At 34.3% G+C, this 21113-nt stretch overlaps 1 protein-coding gene across 1 annotated transcript; it reads right to left on the bottom strand.

The window, feature by feature from the left end:
• Positions 1–4905: 4905 nt before the first annotated feature.
• Positions 4906–5340, bottom strand: LOC117617395 (ciliogenesis-associated TTC17-interacting protein-like). Its single transcript, XM_034346749.1, has one exon. The coding sequence runs from the start codon at positions 5338–5340 to the stop codon at positions 4906–4908; it is 435 nt and encodes a 144-aa protein (XP_034202640.1).
• Positions 5341–21113: the final 15773 nt, after the last annotated feature.

Here is a 21113-nt window from a genome sequence, read left to right as displayed (position 1 = left end):
GATTTGCATAGGATATAGGGAGGCAAGGTTCTTGCTCTTGCATTTTCGCTTTCTCACTTGTCTTTTTTTTTTTTTTTTTTTTTTATAAGATGCCCCCACAACAAATAAATGATGACTGAATCTTTTTCCCAATCCCTCTCTTTCCTTTTCTCACTCTCCAAACACCCAACTCATACCTCATTATAATTTACAGCAAAGAGCCCCAATCACTTTTCCCTCCAACCTTTTCATGTTTATTACTCAGTTATGTTTTTTTTTAAGGGAGTACAAATTGTTGTTGCCTCTTGGTGGTGAGTATCAAAAGTAGTTGGGACTTGTAAAGTATGGCTTTCAATAGAGAGAAGGAACCATGGAGCTTCCACATGGGTGTGGCCACTCTCTCATAAATTTTACTTTCAAGCAATACATGCTAATATACCCTTTTCTTATAAACATGTGAGAGATTGCATCTCAATTTATAACTCACTTTTAAGAGATTTACATTTTCAATATTATATATTCTAAATGTAATGTTGTCTTACTGTAATTTGAGTCACACAGTTAAAAAATAGAGATATTTAGTCAAATACCCATTCTTAGCACTAAAATTATAAATAAACCCTACACTATTTAATTTCTATAAACATAATAAATGAGATTGAATTTGAATTTCAATTATTAAATTAACTCACTTTTAAGAGATTTGGGTTGGGTTTGTTTTAAGAAATCAATATTTAAAAAGAAGTAAAAGCCTTATTCTAAATGGGTTTTGGATGTTGTTTAAAGTCCATTTCATGGTTTTTTTAGTAGGGCTCATTAGTATTATAGTGAATCTCCCTAAAAAATAAAATAAATAGTGCAATTCGTGTCTTTGTATAATGTTGAAGCATATTATCTTTTTTTAGCTCTCTCTTTTCAATACATTCAATTCCGTCATGTGTTTAGAGAAGCAAACTTTGTTGTTGATGTGTTTGCAAACATTAGTCACTCCCCCATCCTTCGTGCTACAGTTTCACGTTTCAACTTTTATTCGTGCTTTTTTAATTTTCTGTATAAAATTTAAGGAAAAAAAAAAAAGCAAGAGAACATTTCCAACATACCTACATTACCAATACCAAAAACGATGACACCCAATTTACATGGAGTGCCATATGCTCCATCACCTTATATTTCTTCAATTTCGCAATCAATTACTAATTTTATATCATTTAAAAACAAAACCTTGCTACGTGCATATTAATGTTTCATTGATACCAAACCAAACGTCAATTGCATGTTTTGAGCTCTCTCTCTGTGATCAGAACATTCCTTGCTTGTCAATTCCACGCGTGAGATTTGAAGCTTAAAACAAGCGCGTGGGTTCATTGTTGATTGGCCCATGAATATATTGTTAAAATTTGTAAGCCTTTTTGTTAATTTTGTTGAGTTGGGTGGTGGGTTCATCTATCAATTATCAAATTTGCTCCTCTCTCTCTATCATTCCCAGGTGTATTGCAGATGAAAACTCAGGTGCTGACAATCACAACTTATTTCAAAATTATTAATTCGCCTTTAGATTATCTTGTGATTTGTATATTGTCATTTGAAACTATTTTTAATTCTTTTTTTATATTCCCAAAATATCTTTGATTTAAATGAATCTGAGATATTAAAAAAAATGAAATAGGTCAGTTAATCAAAGTAACGTACTCGCTTTTTGCATTTGAGTTCGATGCACAATATGCAATTACGATAGAATAGTTTCAACCATATTTAATAAAATAAATTCTTGAATGGCAAGGTATAACTTGGTCCTTGATGGGAGTGGGCAAAATAAATTAATATGGCAATAAATCAGTTTTCAGAATGAAAAGGATGCTTCCCTGTTTATATGTAATGGTACGGTACGATTGGATTCTTGATATCTAGAAACTAGTGACAGTATTGTGTATCCTACTATGGATGGCATGTCAGATAATTATTACTAGACATGGATTAATTGGGTTTGATTGTTACTAAAGTTTACATTTATGCCAGGATTATTGTAGTGCAAGCAAATATAAACATGACTTATTATTTCGGCCGTTAAGATTAGACTTTGATTTTATATATTTGAAAACACATTATTATTAAATTATGAGCATACATAGGAACATTAATATATCTACAAAAATTATTAATATATTTGTCATATTTTGTTGAATATTATAACATGAATTTGTAATTAAATAGATATTAAAGTGATTAGTCATATGAGGGAGGGCAAACCACACACCCATTATGAGTGTGTAACAATCATACATGCTCACAAGATGACCCTTATAGCGTATACTCAAATATCACCCGACACATAACTTATTGTAGTGGGACATAACGAGCGTCATCGTTACTTTAAATAAATGTTACACATTTAAAGTCATTTGAACTCAATATTATAGCAGAGGGATGTTATCCTAGGTGCTTTAGGTGAAAAAAAAAAAAAAAAAAACCTTCTTTCTTGAGACACACATGTGCCAAATTTATTATGTCTTAGAATTATGCTGGAAAATCCAATCTTAATGTAACACGCACCATGTAGTGCAAGAGGGTTGGCGTTTGCGCAATAAAATCAAATGTAGATTGCCACATACTCTTGCTTTCAATGCATACGACACCTAGAAAATAATTTGAACTCAAATTTTTTGGTGAAGGGATGTTAGCCTCGGTGCTCAAGACAACAAAACACATTTTGAAAAGAACTTACATGTGTGGAAAGGGGGGTGAAGAGAAGTTGTGTTTGTGTGAATTAAGTAAAGTAGATATGGAGGAATTCTCCTTCACTTTGGCTGTTGTTGTCGTGGCCGTCATTGACATTGCCATTGCTTGCCTCACTTTCCTTTGCTGTGGTCATTGCCGTTGCTGTTGTTGTGCCCATGCCTTTTGTCTTTGCTTTGCCTTGCCTTGCCTTGACCTTATTTTTTAGGGTTTGGCTTCGCTTTGCCTTACCCTATTTTTAGGGTTTGTTTTTGCCTTGCATTTTCCATGTTCACAGGGTTTATATCTTTCTTGCCTTGCCTTTACCGTGTTCACAGGATTTCTATGTTTGTTGCCTTGCCATGCCTTTGCTGTATTCACATGGTTTCCGTATGTGTTTTGCCGTGTGGTTTATGTTCTGCCGTGTGCTCTATTTTTTAGATCTTTGCTTTGGTTTGCCTTTTGTTTCACTCATGGTTTATGACAAGACCTTCTCTACAGTTGTTTGATTGGTCAATGTCGAGTATGGTGTTCTATGACTTGCTTGTCAAGTTAGGCATGTGAAATGTCTTTGAGCCAACTTGAGAGGGAGTGTTGGCGAGTTCTTATTTAGTTAGGATTTTGGTTCTGTACTATGTTAGGATTTTATTTGCTTACCTATTTATTTTGTCCCATTGTAATTGAGATTTATTTCCTATTGCATTTAGGGTAAACAAATCTTTGTATTTCTTTATAAATACCTCCAAATTTGAGAAGAATAAAAATCTGAACATATATGAAATAACTTAATATATCTGAGAATTTCCATACACTTTGTTTGACAAAAAAATGCTGCATATATGTTAACTGTGAATCTAATATAGCAAGGGGTTTGTAGCTCAAGTTGATAAGAGCAGTTACTTACTCGAATACATGATTTCGAGTGTTGAAGTAACTACTCTTATCAACTTGAGCTACAAACCCCTCGCAATGTGAGTCAAACGATTAATAGCTTGTGTCAATTCTCATTTGGGTTCATTGATAGCTACACATGTTTTATTAATTGAATAATTCCAACATGCTTTCCGTTTACATTTGTAAATAAACGTATATTCGCTTTATAAGACTTCCCTCCTATATTGGGAAAGTTGGAGTGGATTACAAAATGTAAATTAGACAAGTAACCATATTATTAAATATTAATTGATTATTGTATAAACAAAGACAGAAACTAAACTAAAATTTATTTTGAAGTGATGGAATAATATTCCCATATACAAACGTCTCCGGTGTCTTTTTCACATTCCAAGTCACATCCAATCATCATTAAGAAATTATTACAGCTTTATTTTAAAATGTTTGGAATTATTCAACTCATCGTGAATTAATTAGCAAACGACTTCACAGGCTAGCGACCTGTTATTTATGAACTTAATTGATGTCTTGTGTATGAATTGAGTTTAGACAACCAGCTAAACTGCCACCAAGTCTTGCTTATGAATTATTTATATATAATTTGATTGGTCACCATTACTTATAGACCGTAGAATTACGTTGCTATCTAGCCACCTTTTTCTTACAAACCTATACATGTACTCTATCTATGCTACCTTACAATGCAACTTAATGAGCCGAACAGGGCTGTCTTTGAGATTTTGATGGCCCTGTGCGAAACTTAAATTGGGGCCTCACATAATCTAATACAAAAATACTATAAAATTTGCCATAACTTAATGTCATAAATAATTTTTTTTATAATTAAAATTCACCATCAATAAATATGTAATGAGAATCAGAAATCAAATTCATTAAAATTTAAATGTTTCCATTTGATAAAGTTAAATGTGTGGTACAAAAATAAGCTCATTGTGCCCCTATAAGGTCCCTTGCTGCCTCCAATAATAAGCAATCTGTGTTTAATAGGAAAAAAAAAAAAAACTGCCAATCACAAATTAAAGAGTCGTTGCACACAAATGTCATTAACAAATTAGATTATATTGCATTAAACACAAAAGTAAGAACAAAAACATACCTGATTATCCAAAAATCATTCACATTGTATTTGCTGTCTTATTTGAAGAATTGAAGAATTAAAACTATTACGAGAGCTTTTACCCCAAAAGAAAAAAAACACAGCCGGTACAATACTAATGTCTAAAAATTGACCTTCTTGAATTTTTAGATGAGAAATCATCAATCAAATGTTCATAATCAAGTTTTTCAAGAAGTTCACTTTCAATTGAAATCAAAGCTAGTCCGTTTAGAAGAGAAATCATCAATATTATCCCAATTTCTTGGATCATAAATATCCAATGGAATGGACTGGCTTGGTTCCGCATTGAATAAATCAGTGACGTTCTCATTGTTATGATTTTCTATGTCTACATCTTCAACATCTTCATTGTGATCATCAATATCAGCATTTTCATTGTCATCATTCTCATTCTGCTCAGCATTACCCACACATTCATCCATATTGTTTTCAATATCTTGCAATTCCTCAACATCATCTTGTTCTTGTTCATTGAAAATATTTTCATCAATTGTAGCATGTGATTCTCTAACAATGAATCTATCAAGAGCTCCTCTTTGAGATTGAGTCAATTCCTCGATTTTTCTTTTTCTAAGCCTTTTTGTATATCCAGAAACATATTTTCTAGTAGGTGGCATGTTTAGATTACAAAGAAAAATTCCAAAACCCTATAACCTGGAAGAAAACCCCAGCAAGAAATAGATAAATATTTCTACAAACTATATTCTTATATAACCAATCATCAACATGATAATAATTTAATAAAATAAGTCATGTAATATATAGAATAGATTGAAATTTAGATACATATCTGAATTTGAATTGAGATTTGAATCTGACTATTTGATTTTGAGTGGTCTTTATGAATTCAGGAATTAGAGTTTTCTCTTTTTGGTGTTCAAATTCCTGAAATTGAAAGAATAACATAAATTGTCAAAGGATTGAAAAAAGAACCAAAGAGAAATTGATTGAACAATGATGAGTACTTACCAGAAAATCAGAGTTTAAGAGAAAGACGAAGCCATGAAGTTTTTTTCATTTTGTTTTGAATGAAGAAAGTACTTTTCTTCGAGGAGAAAACCTTTTTATTTTATTTTTAAGAACATTTGGGAGATGTATATACTCCTCCTTTGGTGTGGTTAAGCTTCCATGTTATCGAACTCTGGCCCTTTTGCGAAATAGATATGTGCTTCAACCAACTCCCCTGAACACGCTGTTGTGCAAATATCCAGACGCTATACTATATATACGATTCATATAATATTAATATATATAATATAATATATAAAATTTCAGGGGCCCTTAAGAATCGGGGGCCCCATGCGATGGAACCACTTGCACCACCCTAGGGTCACCCCTAGAGCCGAACTGTCTATGTTCTAGATAATTCGTGAAAAAAATTATCTGAATTAGAAGTTATATGATCATCCAAAATGTACAAATTGTTACGGAAATGAAATGCGAATAATCAAATAGTTAAATAATATCTAATTTAGTTGATTTTATGGTATTTGGAAATGATACATGACTTCAACAACAAAGGTGGCAACCAAATTCTCCAAGTAACTTTTGAATTAAAAACTCATAAAAAGGAACTACAATAACCCAACACATTAACTCATGAAAAATAATTTATTTCCAACTTTAATCATAGATAAGGAAAACAATGATTTACTAATAAAATCATTATATTTAGTTGTGATATTATTGGACAAAGATATTGCATGTCATCATCCCTTTAATTAATCATGCATCACATTACCAAAGTGGCCAAACACGCCCTTAATGGTCTGATTACTATTTGTCTCCCACCAATTGGGCATGCAAAGTGTTGCCAACAAAGACTCACAGTTTGAAGGACACATAACTTATGCGACACAATAAGTGATAAGAATTAGAGGATTTAAAGAAAGGGGTCCTTCAGCTTCAGCTCTCACGTGAATTGTCGTCAGCTTTTGCTAATTGCCAAATCTGATTTCCAATCAAGTCAGCTTTTTTGGGTTCTTCTCCCAAAACCAGAACCACCATGCCTTGAAATCCGCTTGCTTTTTTTAGGGGGGGACAAAAACCATGCGGTTTGTTTCCATTATCTTCAAACAATGTAGAGCAAGCAAACAGCTGAGAAGAGGTCAGCTTTGCTCTCTTCATCTGCGCCTTACTAGTCGGTGATCTATTGTCCTTCCCCAAATCCACTCACTTACCGAAGTGGCGAGGACTTTCCGTTCGCTACGTGCCTTACCAGTTAGAGGTGTCAAACGGGCCGTTCGAGCCGGAGTCGGTGATCTATGTCCTTGCCCACCTTCTCTCTCTCTCTCTACTTATCTGTTGCTAAAAATGACAAGCTGTAGTGCCATGGCAACAAACCCTACGTGAGGACATATTTGATCAAGTGGAGGTAAACTTTCTACTTCACCTATTTTCTATTATGTCATTGAGAACTTTGTAGACTAGGCTGGAAGCAATGCGAGAGATGTGTTTGATTTTTGGGTTGATTAATTACACTTTGCAATATTCTTGTGATTGTGGGTTTGGAGCGTGTAACAATTTGTAACAACTTGTATTTTTTTTTTACCACCTTACTTATTGAGAGAGGTGATAATATATTAAACTCACACACATTACACGAGTACTAAGACTCGAACTCATGACCTTTTCTAAAAAACAATTGTTCCAAACCACTACACTAGTGTTACTTTGTAACAACTTTTAATTTAAAGACAAAGTGCTACATTAGTCGGCACCTAAAGTGAATAAAAGTGAGGATATTGGGTAGAGTTAATGGGTCGAAATTACCAATATTGTTCTTAATTTCAATAATTATTTCATGTAATGAGGATTATATTCTTGCGATTTCTTGTAGAATAACACTTTTCATGCAGTTTATTACTCCCCACGTCAATTCATAACACTTTCATTTCATATGGTTAACTTTCCTATTAACCTTTTGGCCACATTTGGCCAAGCATTTGGCCCTTTTGGCCCGCTGATTAGATTTGACCTGGTGACATGTTACATTTAGTTCATTACTGCAGATGAGTTTTGGTTGTGAAAGAACTAAATTTGAGGATTTAGCCTACTATTAAAGATGGCCTAACAATTGTGTCTCATTAGCTACCTATTTTCTGACAATGGAGGTAATTGATACTTAATCTCTCTGGGTTGGTAGCTATGGTTATGGACATGTCTGTCTTGCTTGCAAAGATAATAGTTTAATATGGAGAGTCCTCATTTAATTGCTTGCAGTACGAAATAAATTATATATATGTTACAAATTTACAATACATTTATGTACTTATAGAAATAAATATGTTACAATACAATTCTGTACTTATAGAAATAAATATGTTTATGTCGTACAACATTTTCAGATTTTTGAAATTCGGCACGTGTTTTGTGAAGCAAATATGATTGCTGATTTTCTGGCAAATTTGGGTCATCATCAACAAAATCTTTGTATTTATTTTAATATGTTCCCAAATTTTGTGACTAGGCAACTGTTATTTGATCAAAATTGAGGGATTTTTCGGGATCGTCATATAATTTTCTTTGGGTTAATTAATTTATTAGTCCCTAAATTTAGACTCGATTTGCATTTAAGTACCTCAATTTTCAAAATGATTCCCGTGGTCCTTTAACTTTAGTTTCGTTAGGACAAATGATCTTGCCGTCAATTTTGTTAACTTTTTTGTTAAATGCATGGGCTAAAAGGTATTTTTGTATCAAAATTGATTAAAATATGAATAAATAAAAAAACTAAAAAATTTAAATTAAACTCTCTCTCTCCCCCTCTATCTCAATTCTACTCCCCCCCAAAACTTGATTTTTTTTTTGTTGGTTTTTTATTTGATTTTCTTTTATTGTTATTTTAAAGGTGTGATTTTTTATATATTTATTTTTGTTTAAATATAAAAATACTATTTTACCCCTGCATTTAACATAANAAAGTTAACAAAATTGACGACATGACCATTTGTCCAAACGAAACTAAAGTTAAAGGAAAATGGGAACCATTTTGAAAATTGAGGTACTCAAATGCAAATTGGGTCAAAATTTAGGACTAATAAAATGATTAACCCATTTTCTTTTGTACTAGAAGTAGTGTATCAAGCTAAAATGGAATGCCCATAGCGTTGGTTTTTTTAATTTTTAATTTTTTATATTAACAATATATATGATATTCTAAACTATTTGCAGCAATGAAGATTGAATAATTGATCATATTCTTGATCATATTCAAAGAGGTGGACTCACTATTTTGATCAACTAACTCTTTTTATTTTTATTTTTTTATTTGACCAACTAATTTAATCCGCATCTCTTTATAAAGTTACTATTAATATTTTTTTTGGTATGAACTTGAAGAAGTAAATAATCTTTTTAGTTGGAGCTAGAAGGCTGTGTTGATTGAATTTAACTTTCCTCTTCCATTAAGAAAAGCTAAAAACTTTCCTTTCGCTATCTGAAATCCTAGGCTATAGATACCCTCTAATTTTCTTGTATTAAAATAGTTGAGTGGTGCACATTGGTGGCCTGCAGACAATGAGACAACTTTAAATTAAACATAATCAAACACATGATATAAGAGAACTATTAAGTTCACTTTCTACCCCACTTAGCACACCTGATATTAGGAACTAAATAAACTAATCTACTTTGAAATTCAAGTTGATATACTTCACACTTGTGCAGGGTTTCTTTGCACAGTATGAGCACATATAATTTCTTTATTAAGAGAAGTGCGTGGGAGACAAACAGAAAAGTTTATTTGAAACTCCAAATTGTTTTCAATTGAGTCTTAGAGGACGAAAGAGCTTATATTTAAATGCTTAAATGTTGAAATGGTCTATGTGTTTGATTTATTTGACCAAATTAGTCAATATAGTTATTTTGTTTCACTCAGTTAGCTGGTGTAACTCATTTCATAAAATTAAAGTTAAAAAAGTTCATAAGTGACTACTTGAAAAATATAAAAATTTTAGTTGAAAATAAAAGGTTAAGGTTAAAAATGATTAAAAATGAGATTAAGAAGTAAAACAAAAAAAACTTAAAGAATGAAAACCAATAGCCCAACCTAAGGCACTAACCCTGCTCTCTCTTTCCTGTCGTTTTACCTTTCGGCAAACTTCCCAACTCCTCTTTTCGGCAACTTGTCACCTAACTAGTGGCAGATGTAACACCTCACATCGATCAACGGAGAGGGGGTGATGTGCCTGATATGTACATGCCTAGCTCCATCTAGCACGGGGCCTTTTGGGAGCTCACTATCTTCAAAGTCATCGAAACTCCGAAGTTAAGCAAGTTTGGGCTAGAGCAATCCCAGGATGGGGGACCCCACTAGGAAGTTGCTCGTGAGTTCCCAGAAACAAAACCGTGAGGACAACGGGGGCCCAAAGAGAATAATATCGTGCTACGATGGAGCCGATCCATGGTGTAACATAATGGTATTAGAGCCACTTTGCCTTGTGGTGCGAGTGTGCTGACAAGGATGTCGGGCCCTAAGGGGGGTGGATTGTAACATTCCACATCAACCAACGGAGAGGGGGTGATGTGCCTGATATGTACATGCCCACTTCCAACTAGCACGATGCCTTTTGGGAGCTCACTGGCTTCGGAGTCATGGGAACTCTGAAGTTAAGCGAGTTTATCCCAGAATGGGTGACCCACTGGGAAGTTGCTCGTGAGTTTCCAAAAACAAAACCGTGAAGGCAATGGGGACCCAAAGCGGACAATAACGTATTACGGCGGAGTCGATCCGGGGTGTGACAGCGGATCTAGGAATTTTCATTCCAGGGTCAACGTATAGAAGGTTAAAAAAATTTCTATACAAAATAGACCCATCGAAATGAAACGATAATATTCTAATTCATAGTTAATATATAAAACCATACAAAATGCTCATGTTCATTATCAAAGAGAACTGCATCAACATAAAAAAATAGCCATACTATAATAAACTAGAAATATATCTAAGAATGTGATAATAAATGAAAAAAATTAGCGTAATCCTTTTCTCTTCCCAAGGCATCCTGTCTATTTGACGTAAGAGCTGGCATATATTGGTGCAATCCTGCTCACTAAGGCATTTACGTCATTTTTGAGGTCCGTCGTCGTTTTGGTTTTGGGCTTTATCTACATTTCTTTTGGGCTCTAACTCTCAAACTTTGGATCCTCATGAGTATTGTCTTAGGGGGAGCTTATTCAAGCAAATATTTCTTCAATATGTAAGAGTTAGGTTATTCTTGTAAAACTCTTTGTGGATTGAACATTTAAGGCTTTTTAGCTAGATTGACTTTAGGTCCCTTCATGCATTCATATCATACATGAAAAATGGTTTTATGTAAAAATATTGGCTAAGTATGAAAAATGATTTTTTGGAATAATCATTTTCTCAAGATAATTTTTGGTGGCTTTTATTTCTTACACATCAAATAAGAAAACTTGATTTATGAGATTTTAGTATGAAGTATATATATTGACTTAATAAGCCATCATTTTTAACCTAAATTGTATTTTGCACTAAAACCGATTTTTCAAATTTTGATTTGATGATAATTTAATTTTCTAGTATTTTTGTTTGAATCCAAATTGGGGGTACTTCTTTATTTACATTGTCAACTTAAGTAAAACGAGTACTATAAAATAAATGAAAGTAAAAAGGATAAAGAAATTTACTTAAATGCTGAAAATGGAAATAAGGTAATCTCTACAACTTTGTCGTTTGACGTCAGGAAAACAAAAACAAAGTGCTACGCGCAAGCAGCGAGCGCGCTGCTTGCTGGTCTGGTGTACTACGTCATCTGGATCATTTCATCAAGCAGTTTATGGATAATTTGTAGGGGTCAACATCTTCGTCTTCAATGGTGGATTCTAAACTTGCAGGGTCCCTCTTGCCCCTATATGAATCCGCCCCTGTACCAACCACACCCACCCCCAAATTGGACAAATTGTCAAAAAAAAAAAAAAAAACGCATGACCAAAATTCATTTAAAAAAGAAGTATATAGTGATCATTTTGACATTTAAATCTTAAAAAAATAAAATTATTTGACGGAATTGACTGCATAGACTAACGAGAACAAACATATGAATCAAATTGCCTAAATTAAAAACAGAAGTACTAAATTAGCAAAAGGAATAAAATACATGGAACATTTGATATTTTAGCGCATTATAAGAAAAACAAAAAGGAGAAATAGAGAGCTTTGGAACTGCCTGACTAATTTATATATGTGGAAGACGGGGCATCGTATGAGATGCGACGCCGCGGCTGTATACAGTTTGAGACTTGAGTGGACCTCTCCATCAAATTTTAGATTATACTTTGTCGTTGGTGCATACAAAGTCTGCATCAACTTAAAAGTTTAAATGTATTATTTATATATATGTCGACTAGGACTAGCTATAAGGATGTGATGTATGTTACAGCTTGATGATAAAAAAAAAAAAAAAAAAAGAGAAGGTTAGAGTATAGGAATGGGAATGGTTGGAGAACAAATATGACACTAAAATTTAGATAATTCGTCAAAGGGGTTTAGTTTAGTGAAAAATGGCATTGATTTGAAGATTAATGATCTCAGATTCAAACATCCGTGATATATTGATAGTGTGTATGTAAGAAAACACCTATTCCCTTTGTATTTATACATATAAAAAAAGAATTGGAAGGGAAACAGAACTCTACAATTACCATATTAATTATTATCTTCAATCCTTAAATATATTATAAAAGATACTGAACAATAAAGAGAGCTTCTTTAATTTTCTCAAAAAAGAAAAAAAAAAAAAAACAAAGAGCTTCTTTAATAATATACACACGTGTAAAATCACACACACACACACACATATATATAGTTATTCTCTTATATGGATGTCCGCACGTTATTATCGTGCGGATGCGATTGTAAACATGCAGGAAAGTAAGGAGGGGTAGTATAAAATATATAGCGCACAATAATAATATCCGGTTGTCAACATATGAGAATATATGTGTATATAAGCTAATTAGATAGTAAATTACATGAAATTAATAATTTGTTTGAGCAAACTCATAATGTAATATCATGATTTTAACTGTTTATTTTTCTTTTGACCAAACAAGCAGTAGTATTTTATTAGATTAATTGAAAAAGTACATAGAGAGAAATTTCGATTAGTAATACGATGTACATGGATAAAGCTTCCCTAGTGACTAGAGTCAGCTCTAGAATTGAAACGATTTGGAGAGAATAAACTGCAAAGAACTTGTCTAAAACCCCTATCTACCATCTACTTGTCCTAGATCAAGTCAATTATATCAAGGACAAATCCTGACCGCTAACCGGCATAACTCTCCTAGAGAAACTAGACCATCCAACAAATTCAACAAAAGTTCTAGGAATTATAAGAGAAAACAAGACAACTCATAGAGTTTCTAGACTTTAATAACAAACTACACCATATCTATGAAACCAAACAACACAGACTAAATGAGCAACAACACTTTGTTCTACAAATAATGCCCAACAAAAGCCATCCAGATCCATAACAGAGACAACCATATTTGCCAAGAGGAGAGAGGAACATCATTGTCTGCCGAGGCACGAGAGAATACCAAAAATCAGACGGGGAATAAACACCTAGATCTACCTTTCCTCCACCGTCTGTCACACACCTTGTTGTGAAAATCAAAGGGATCAGAGCCAAACCCACAACCAAGTATGCAAAAAAGAAATACTTGTTGTTCGAAAACACTCCAAGACCTTATCGTTTATGGACTACACGACTATTACATGCAAGCCAGACAAAGAAAAAGTACACATAAACCAAAAAGTAAACAAGCACACAAAGAACATAAGAATTTATAGAAATTCCACGTTGTGCCTACGTCCTCTTGGTGATCCTCGATAAATTCATTAGTATGAAAGAACCCATTTTTTTAAAATGAAGAACCTAGTTGCTCTCTCACAAACCCTAGCACTCTTTTTTCTCACCCTTGGTTCAAACCTAATTTGATGCCTTAGCTTTCTCATGTTATCATAACCTAGCATTAAAGTGCTTATTTATATGTCAGAGGGCTTTACTACAATTATACAAATAATAGGAAACTTAAAACCACCCCAAAACTAGGAGAAAATCTGTCCATATTCGCCAGGGATACGTGCTGGATTCGCAGCTCCCGCTTGAGCGCCACTCGCGCCGCTCTAGCGGTAGAGCCCACTCAAAATGACTACAACTGTTTTGACGGTATCTTCCTTCACTCCTTCCATATCTTTAGGTAAGCCAACATCAATAATCTCCAGCCTAAATACCTTGTGAAAATCATTGACCTTTAAAACTTCTTCAAACCTCTTGGAAATCATCCTAGTAACTCCCAAGAGCTCTACCTTAATCTTTAGCATGTAACGAGATTGAGCAAACTCAAACAATGTATGAACTTCTCTTTTGGGAACATAATTGAGTTTATCGCTCTTCTTTTATGGCATGTTTAGTACTATCAATGGGTATAAGAAGAAATGAAATAATTTCAATTCCCAATTGTATAAGAAGAAAAAACTTGCAACACATAAAAATATTAGCCCCCCGTTTGTATTTTCTGTAATACAAACTTAAAAACTTTGGATTATCTTTTCTGGATTGCAGTTATACTAAAATGCATTGATACAATTGGATGACATTGTTAATGTCCATCGTTTTTCTGAAGATACTTTTTTAGATTGGATTCAACATAATTGGAATAATTTCAAGAATCGTACACTTAGAGTATATATTTTTATGTTGCAAGGAATTATTTATTATTGTTTGACCAATTAGGCACACTAAAATGCGATGTGGTCCAGATTCTATGCAAATGGCCGCAATATGTCATTTTCACGTTGGATTAATCATTGAACGATGCTCCTAATGCTTGTTTACGACTCATTGGCTCAGTCAATATCTTAATTGTATTTTGTGGGCCCCTGAATAAAAGTATCGCAAATTAAAACTCTGATTTAACTCAATTTCTAGAAGAAAGAGAAAATTAGATAGTTTCTGTTGGTTATGATTAATATATGTACTTTTGGTAATTTACTTTTTTTTTTTTTTTCCCCTCAAAGTGAGTTTCGAATTCAATACCTCTAGTAAAGTTGAGAGAAATACAACAAGAATCATGATTGGTATGCGTTTTCAGTCATTGTCATTTCCATTCTAACCACCTTTATAAAATTCCTACAGGAAAAAAAAAAAAAAAAAAAAAAAAAAACTAGACAAATAAGACCACTAACTTTGAACGTCTTCCAACTCAAGATTAAAAAAATACAAGATTTACTCTTTGGGAAATTAAAAAATTCTGTCTTTTTTGGTAAAGGCTGGAACTACGTGGTGGACTCTCAGGGGCGGTGCCACTAAGGGACCAGTGTGGTCCCGAGCTCCTTCCATTTTATTTTAAAAAATATTATATATATTAATATCTTTAAAGATACTTTTAATATTTTTAGGGTTTTCTCTTCAAGTTTACATCTGTTTTCATGTTTTGGATAAATTTTCTAAAAATTTAATATACATATTATTATTTTTACACAAGTCCTTCAAATCTAAGAGATTTTCACCCATTTCTCTATAAATCTAAGAGACTTATAGGCGGCTGGATTTTTCCCTTTTCCAATTTCCTTATGTACCTTACCCAGTCTATCTAACCACGTATTTGTTCTTTTTGTCTCTTTTTATTGTTGTTTGAGTTGCCCAAGTGAGTATTTCTTGTCACGCAGGGCATCTGTAGTTTTTCTTTTGAAGCACTTTTCCATAAAGGTTAGACGTGGGACATGCGTGTGATTGAGTTCTCAACCAATTACCAAATGTAATTTCAAATCTTTTTGTTCTTCACATGTAATTAGCATTAAAGATTAAGAATTTGCAGTTTTTTTTTTTTTTGGGGGTACAGAAGAGCAGGGAAGCCATGTGCCCCCTTGTTGGCCATGAGATGTCTTAGTCTAGGTTTTACGAGGCAAATGGTTGTTATGGCAACATTATTAAGGGGCAAATAGTTGCATGAATGAATCATGTGGGTCTTCCAAGAGAGAGAGAGAGATGTGGCCACTTCGTGGATGCAACTAGGCGCTCCTCCACTTATTTTCGGTCTTCATTTTTAGATTCCAATTTAAGGATAGCCTCAGCAAAACATGAACAAAGTCAAAAACAATTTGATCACTTTATCAGAAGAAGTACCATGTTGTTTTGTTTAATGGTCATAAGTAGATGATTAAATGGTTTCTTATTTGATTAGTTATTTTTGTAAGGATATCCTTGATTTAGGAAAAATAAAATAAAAGAAGAACAGTTCAAGTCATCGTATTTTTTGATATGAGACTTATACATTATGGCTTGTATCCAGCCACTTACACTAACAATCTCCGCATCCGCGAAATCCAAGCGAAGGTTTATTATTTATATTTCTGATTATTATTTATATTTTATTCTCTTAGTATTTGTTTGTGTTGTGAGTTGGGCTTACGTTGGCCCACTTTATAAGCTTTCATGGAAATACAAAAACAGAAAGGGGCAAATACTGTTTACATTCTGAAGTGGTTGCGTTAGTTGAATAAGTAATTTTGTTTGTTAATGATAAGTGGGATGGATGAGATCTGGTAAAGTCTAGCTTTGAGGATCCTTGCATCTCTCCCTCACCACTCAAATTGAAAACACGAGAAAAATGGAGCATTGGCCTTGACCATAGACGTCCCTTTCTCTCCATCATTATATCCCCAGCATATACAGGACAAGGAAAAATTTAATACAACCATAACTATTTAATTTTATGCTTTGTCGAGCAAATTGTAGATGATTTTGGCATAGGAGAGAAAGGGGTATGCAACTACAAAAGTGTTAGACGATTTTCCTCCAAGAAGTTCATACTCATTAACCAAGGTTTTGGAATCAAGTAAATCAAAAAATGGATTTTTTTAAGGATGAAATAATCTTATTGGAACTGTCTATATCCGGTTCATTCTTAGGATCCATTTTGAATTTGATAAATGTATTGCTTGTGATGGTGGACAGCCCGACAAATAGACATCCACATGAATTAACTTATCAATTCCCCGAACAAGTGGTATTGAAGCTCTTATTCTTGCAACCCTAGCTACGGCTTATATAGGTGATTTAGTCTAAGCTGATTTTCTCAAACCTGTTAGTGTTTGTGTTAGCCATAATTCAGGGATTCTGTGATCCCTGATTTCCTGATGCAATTCACGTTACCTAATTAGAATAGTTATCTAATTAGGATTCCTTGCAATTAGCTAATTACTTTTCCTTATAGGAAAAGTCAACTTGTACTGATATATATATATATATATATATATATATATATATATATATCTGTTGAGAAAGATGGGGAAAAAAAAAGCCAAGAAATAAATTTGGCAATCCCATGATCTGTTGTGTAAATAAAATGGGCAAACAAAAATAACACTAAATATCTTCCACTACGAAAAATAATGGGAATACAATAATCTTACGAAACATCGGTGGCTAAACTCTCTCTTGATTTTTTTTCTTAAGAGGATTTACTCTCACACACAAGTGAGGTTGAACTATCTCTCAAAACTCTATAAGTTTTGGTTTTCTGAGGGATGCAATGAACTAAAAGAAGACAATTGCTTTTATAGTCAATATTCCTAACTAGTTGGGGGCAATGCATGTTGAGACACTTCTCCTTTTCTCTTCCATTCGTTTTCGTCAAATTCTTCCGTTTTTTATTTTACTATTTATTTTCCATTCTTTTTCTATCCTTCACAAAGGAGGGAAACCCATCAATATCCTCCTATTGGAGAAATATAATATCATTCACAATTATTCAATTCTTCTGTGTTTGAGTTGGTATCAGAGCCGGTTAAACTTGGCCTCTCAGAAAAAGATACAAAAACCCTAGCCATCGGCAACCTCTACCATTTATGGCAACCCAAAAAAAAAAAAAAAAAAAAAAACCACAAAATAGTGACAATATCCTTGTCGTCACAAACCTAGTGCGACAAAAGACCCTAAAAACACAAACCCGCCAATCCTAGCCGGCACAACCTACCTTCGAAACTTTTTCTTTGTCCATGGTTTCGAAGATGCCTTAGACACCCCCACCGTCGCTGCAAGATCCAGCGCTTCAGAAACCTGCAAAACTCTTGATAGAACGCAACCAATTGTTATAGTTCGCAATGATACTTTCGCGACACATTCACCATACGGTTGAATGGAACAATGATATTGCTTCATGTGTCAGGCCCAACGCAGGGAGGTGATGCTCAAGAATGATGGAAAGATTGAATCCTCTGCTGTAACGGTTTCCAAAGCCCCTGCTGCTAGTTTTTATTTTTCCCATTCAACCCCTGAGGAAAAAGAAAACATGCATTGCACTTTCTATAGTGGGAACCGTCATACAGAGGCTACATGTTTTTACCAGAATGGGTTTCCAAAGTGGTTCCTTGAATGCCAGAAGCAACGAAGGGCAGCCCATGGGAATAAAAAGACTGGCAAGAGCAGTATAGCTGCTACCGTTGTAGCCGATGCTACCTCAGTTGTCTTAACCTCACACACGACAACTCATTCAGTTGATAATTCTCTTACTGTTCTCTCCCAGTTATCCCTTCCAGAGTCCGCTCACTCCGAAGGTAACAGGGGAAAAGTTTTGACGCTTTCCGACCAACGAGATACAAGTTGGATTATCGATTCGAGTGCTACTAATCATATGACCTATGATAAAGCTTTTTTTTTTTTTTTTTCATTCTATGACTGCTCCTACTAAAACAAGTGTGGCTACCACCAATGGCGAATCTAACTCAGTCATTGGGGCTGGTTCCATCATTCTTACTCCCACCATAAAACTTTGCTTGTTTATACTTTGTCCCATAATTTATTATCTACTGGACAAGTTATCGAACACTTACATTGTTGCATGCTCATGTTCTCTTCTTTTTGTTTGCTTCAGGATGTTCTTACCAGAAACATCATTGGGCATGGTACTAAGAGATAAGGGCTTTACTATATGGATGACATTGCACCAGGTCATGTTCATCAGGTTCGGGGGTGGTGTTAGTGAGAAGCATAAGAAGATTTGGTTATGACATTGGCAGTTGGGTCATGTTTCTTTTGCTTATTTGCAGTCTTTAATTCCATCTCTATTTAGTGGACTAAATTTTTTTGATTTTCAGTGTGAGACTTGTATTCTTGAAAAAAGTCAATGAACTTTTTATCCACCTAGTTTGAATAAAAGCACATCTTCGTTTAATTTAATCCATTCAGATATTTGGGGCCATATCCGATTACTACTGTTTTTGGTGTTCGGTGGTTTTTGATTTTCATTGATGATTGTACTCGGTTAACTTTGCTTTATGTTATGAAGCATAAATGTGAAGTTGGTTCTTTATTCAATAATTTTTACAAGATGATTCAAACTTAATATTCTCGTTCGATTAAAGTTGTTCGTTCAGATAATGGAGGGGAATTTGTTAACCACACACTCGCAGACTTCTTCACTGACAAAGGCACTATCCATGAAACTACGTGTTCACAGACTCCAGAACGAAATGGTATGGCTGAACGCAAAAATCGCTATATTCTTTAGACTGCCTAAGATTTCCTTATAGGGGGCTTGTTCCCTAAACCATTTGGACCGTAGTTATTCAATATGCTATCTATGTTCTTAATCGTATGCCTTCATGTGTTATGGGTTTCAAAACACCACTCCAGACATTGGTTGCTCATGTTCCTGTTTGTTCTCATCTTAATCTCACTCCGTGCATTTTTTTTTAATTATGTGGCGTATGTCCATCTCAATAAATCTCACTAGACCAAATTACATCCGTGTGCCCTCTACTGTGTCTTTGTGGGTTTTGCACCTCAACAAAAGAGTTACCAGTGTTACCATCCTTCTAGTAGCCGCTTTTATGTTACTATGGATGTTACGTTTGTGGAGAATGAGATGTTTTTTTCTTCTGTTAGACTTGCCCAATCATGTTCTTCATGGGGATAATACAATAAAGGAAGCACATAACTGGTTTGAGATAGAAATACGGGGGAAAGAAGCACAAAATAGTGCACTGGAACTATAGCCGCTCAACTTAGTTGAGCCGAGCCAAGCAGCTGCTGACTAGTCTAGTAGAGCCGAACATGGCAGCAGTGATTCTGAATTGGATAACAGCGACCCCCTATCTTGAACATACCTGCTAATGCTCTACTGAACATCCTTGAGGTAAGTCCTTCGGATCCCAGTGCTTCTCAAAATATTGTTGAAATTGTGAAAAAATTACCTACATGATCAAATAGGGGAATACCACCAAACATATTCTCACTAGAAGGCAAGGTGAAATATGTCATTACTTATTATGTCTGCACACACAGATTGTCTTCTCAAGCTAAAGCATTTCTCAGTCAGATGGAAGGAATTAAAATTCCTAATTGATTGGAAGAAGCTTTGCAAAACACAAAATTGGTGGGAGCAATGAATGTGGAGATGGAAGCCTTACAGAAGAATGGAACATGAGAGAGAGTTTCGCAACCTAAAGGAAAGAAACCTATTGGATGTCGATGGGTGTACACAGTTAAGCATAAAGCTGATGGTACAATAGACATATATAAAGCAAGACCTGTAGCCAAAGGGTATACGCACACGTATGGAGTGGTTATTAGGATATGTTTGCACCAGTGGCAAAAATGAATACGATGCGAGTTCTATAATTAGATTGGTCTCTCAAACAACTTGATGTAAAGAATGCCTTTCTACATGAAGATCTAGAAGAAGAAGTGTACATGGACATGACACCTCGTTATGGTTGTCTAATAACAGTGGGAAGGTGTGTAGGCTTCGAAAGGCCCTTTATGGATTGAAGCAGTCTTCGCAAGCATGATTTGAGTGGTTCACTAAAGCAATGAAGAAGTATGGATGTCATGAAGGTAACTCGAATCATACCCTATTTATCAAATGCAGGGATGGTAAGATTACTTTGCAGATAATCTATGTCGATGATATGGTAGTTACTGGTGATGATGTTGTTGAAATGGGTAAATTACAAAAGTACTTAGCTTCAGAGTTTGAGATGAAGGACTTGGGGGCTTTGAAGTATTTTTTGGGAATTGAAGTAACTTGCTCTGCTACTAGTATTTATCTCTCTCAAAATAAGTATGTTTTAGAGCTGTTGATAGGAACTGGTATGTTAGGGTGTGCACTAGCCGAAACCCTTATTGTGCAGAATCATCACCTAGCAATCTATCCTGATCAAGTGCCAACCAACAAGGAGAGATATCAGAGGTAAATGGGAAGACTAATTTATCTTTTGCACACTAGGTTAGATATCGCATATGCAATTAGTATTTTTAGCCAGTTCATGCATTCTCCTAGTGAGGATCACTTGTAATAACCCAAACCCAAAATTCATAATTAAGGAATAATTTATTTTGAGAAAAGACAATTT

The sequence above is a fragment of the Prunus dulcis genome, chromosome 2 (assembly GCF_902201215.1).
Source record: "Prunus dulcis chromosome 2, ALMONDv2, whole genome shotgun sequence".
NCBI lineage: Eukaryota > Viridiplantae > Streptophyta > Magnoliopsida > Rosales > Rosaceae > Prunus > Prunus dulcis.
The sequence above is the reverse complement of the archived record's forward strand: the minus strand, read 5'-3'. Positions and strand labels throughout refer to the sequence as shown.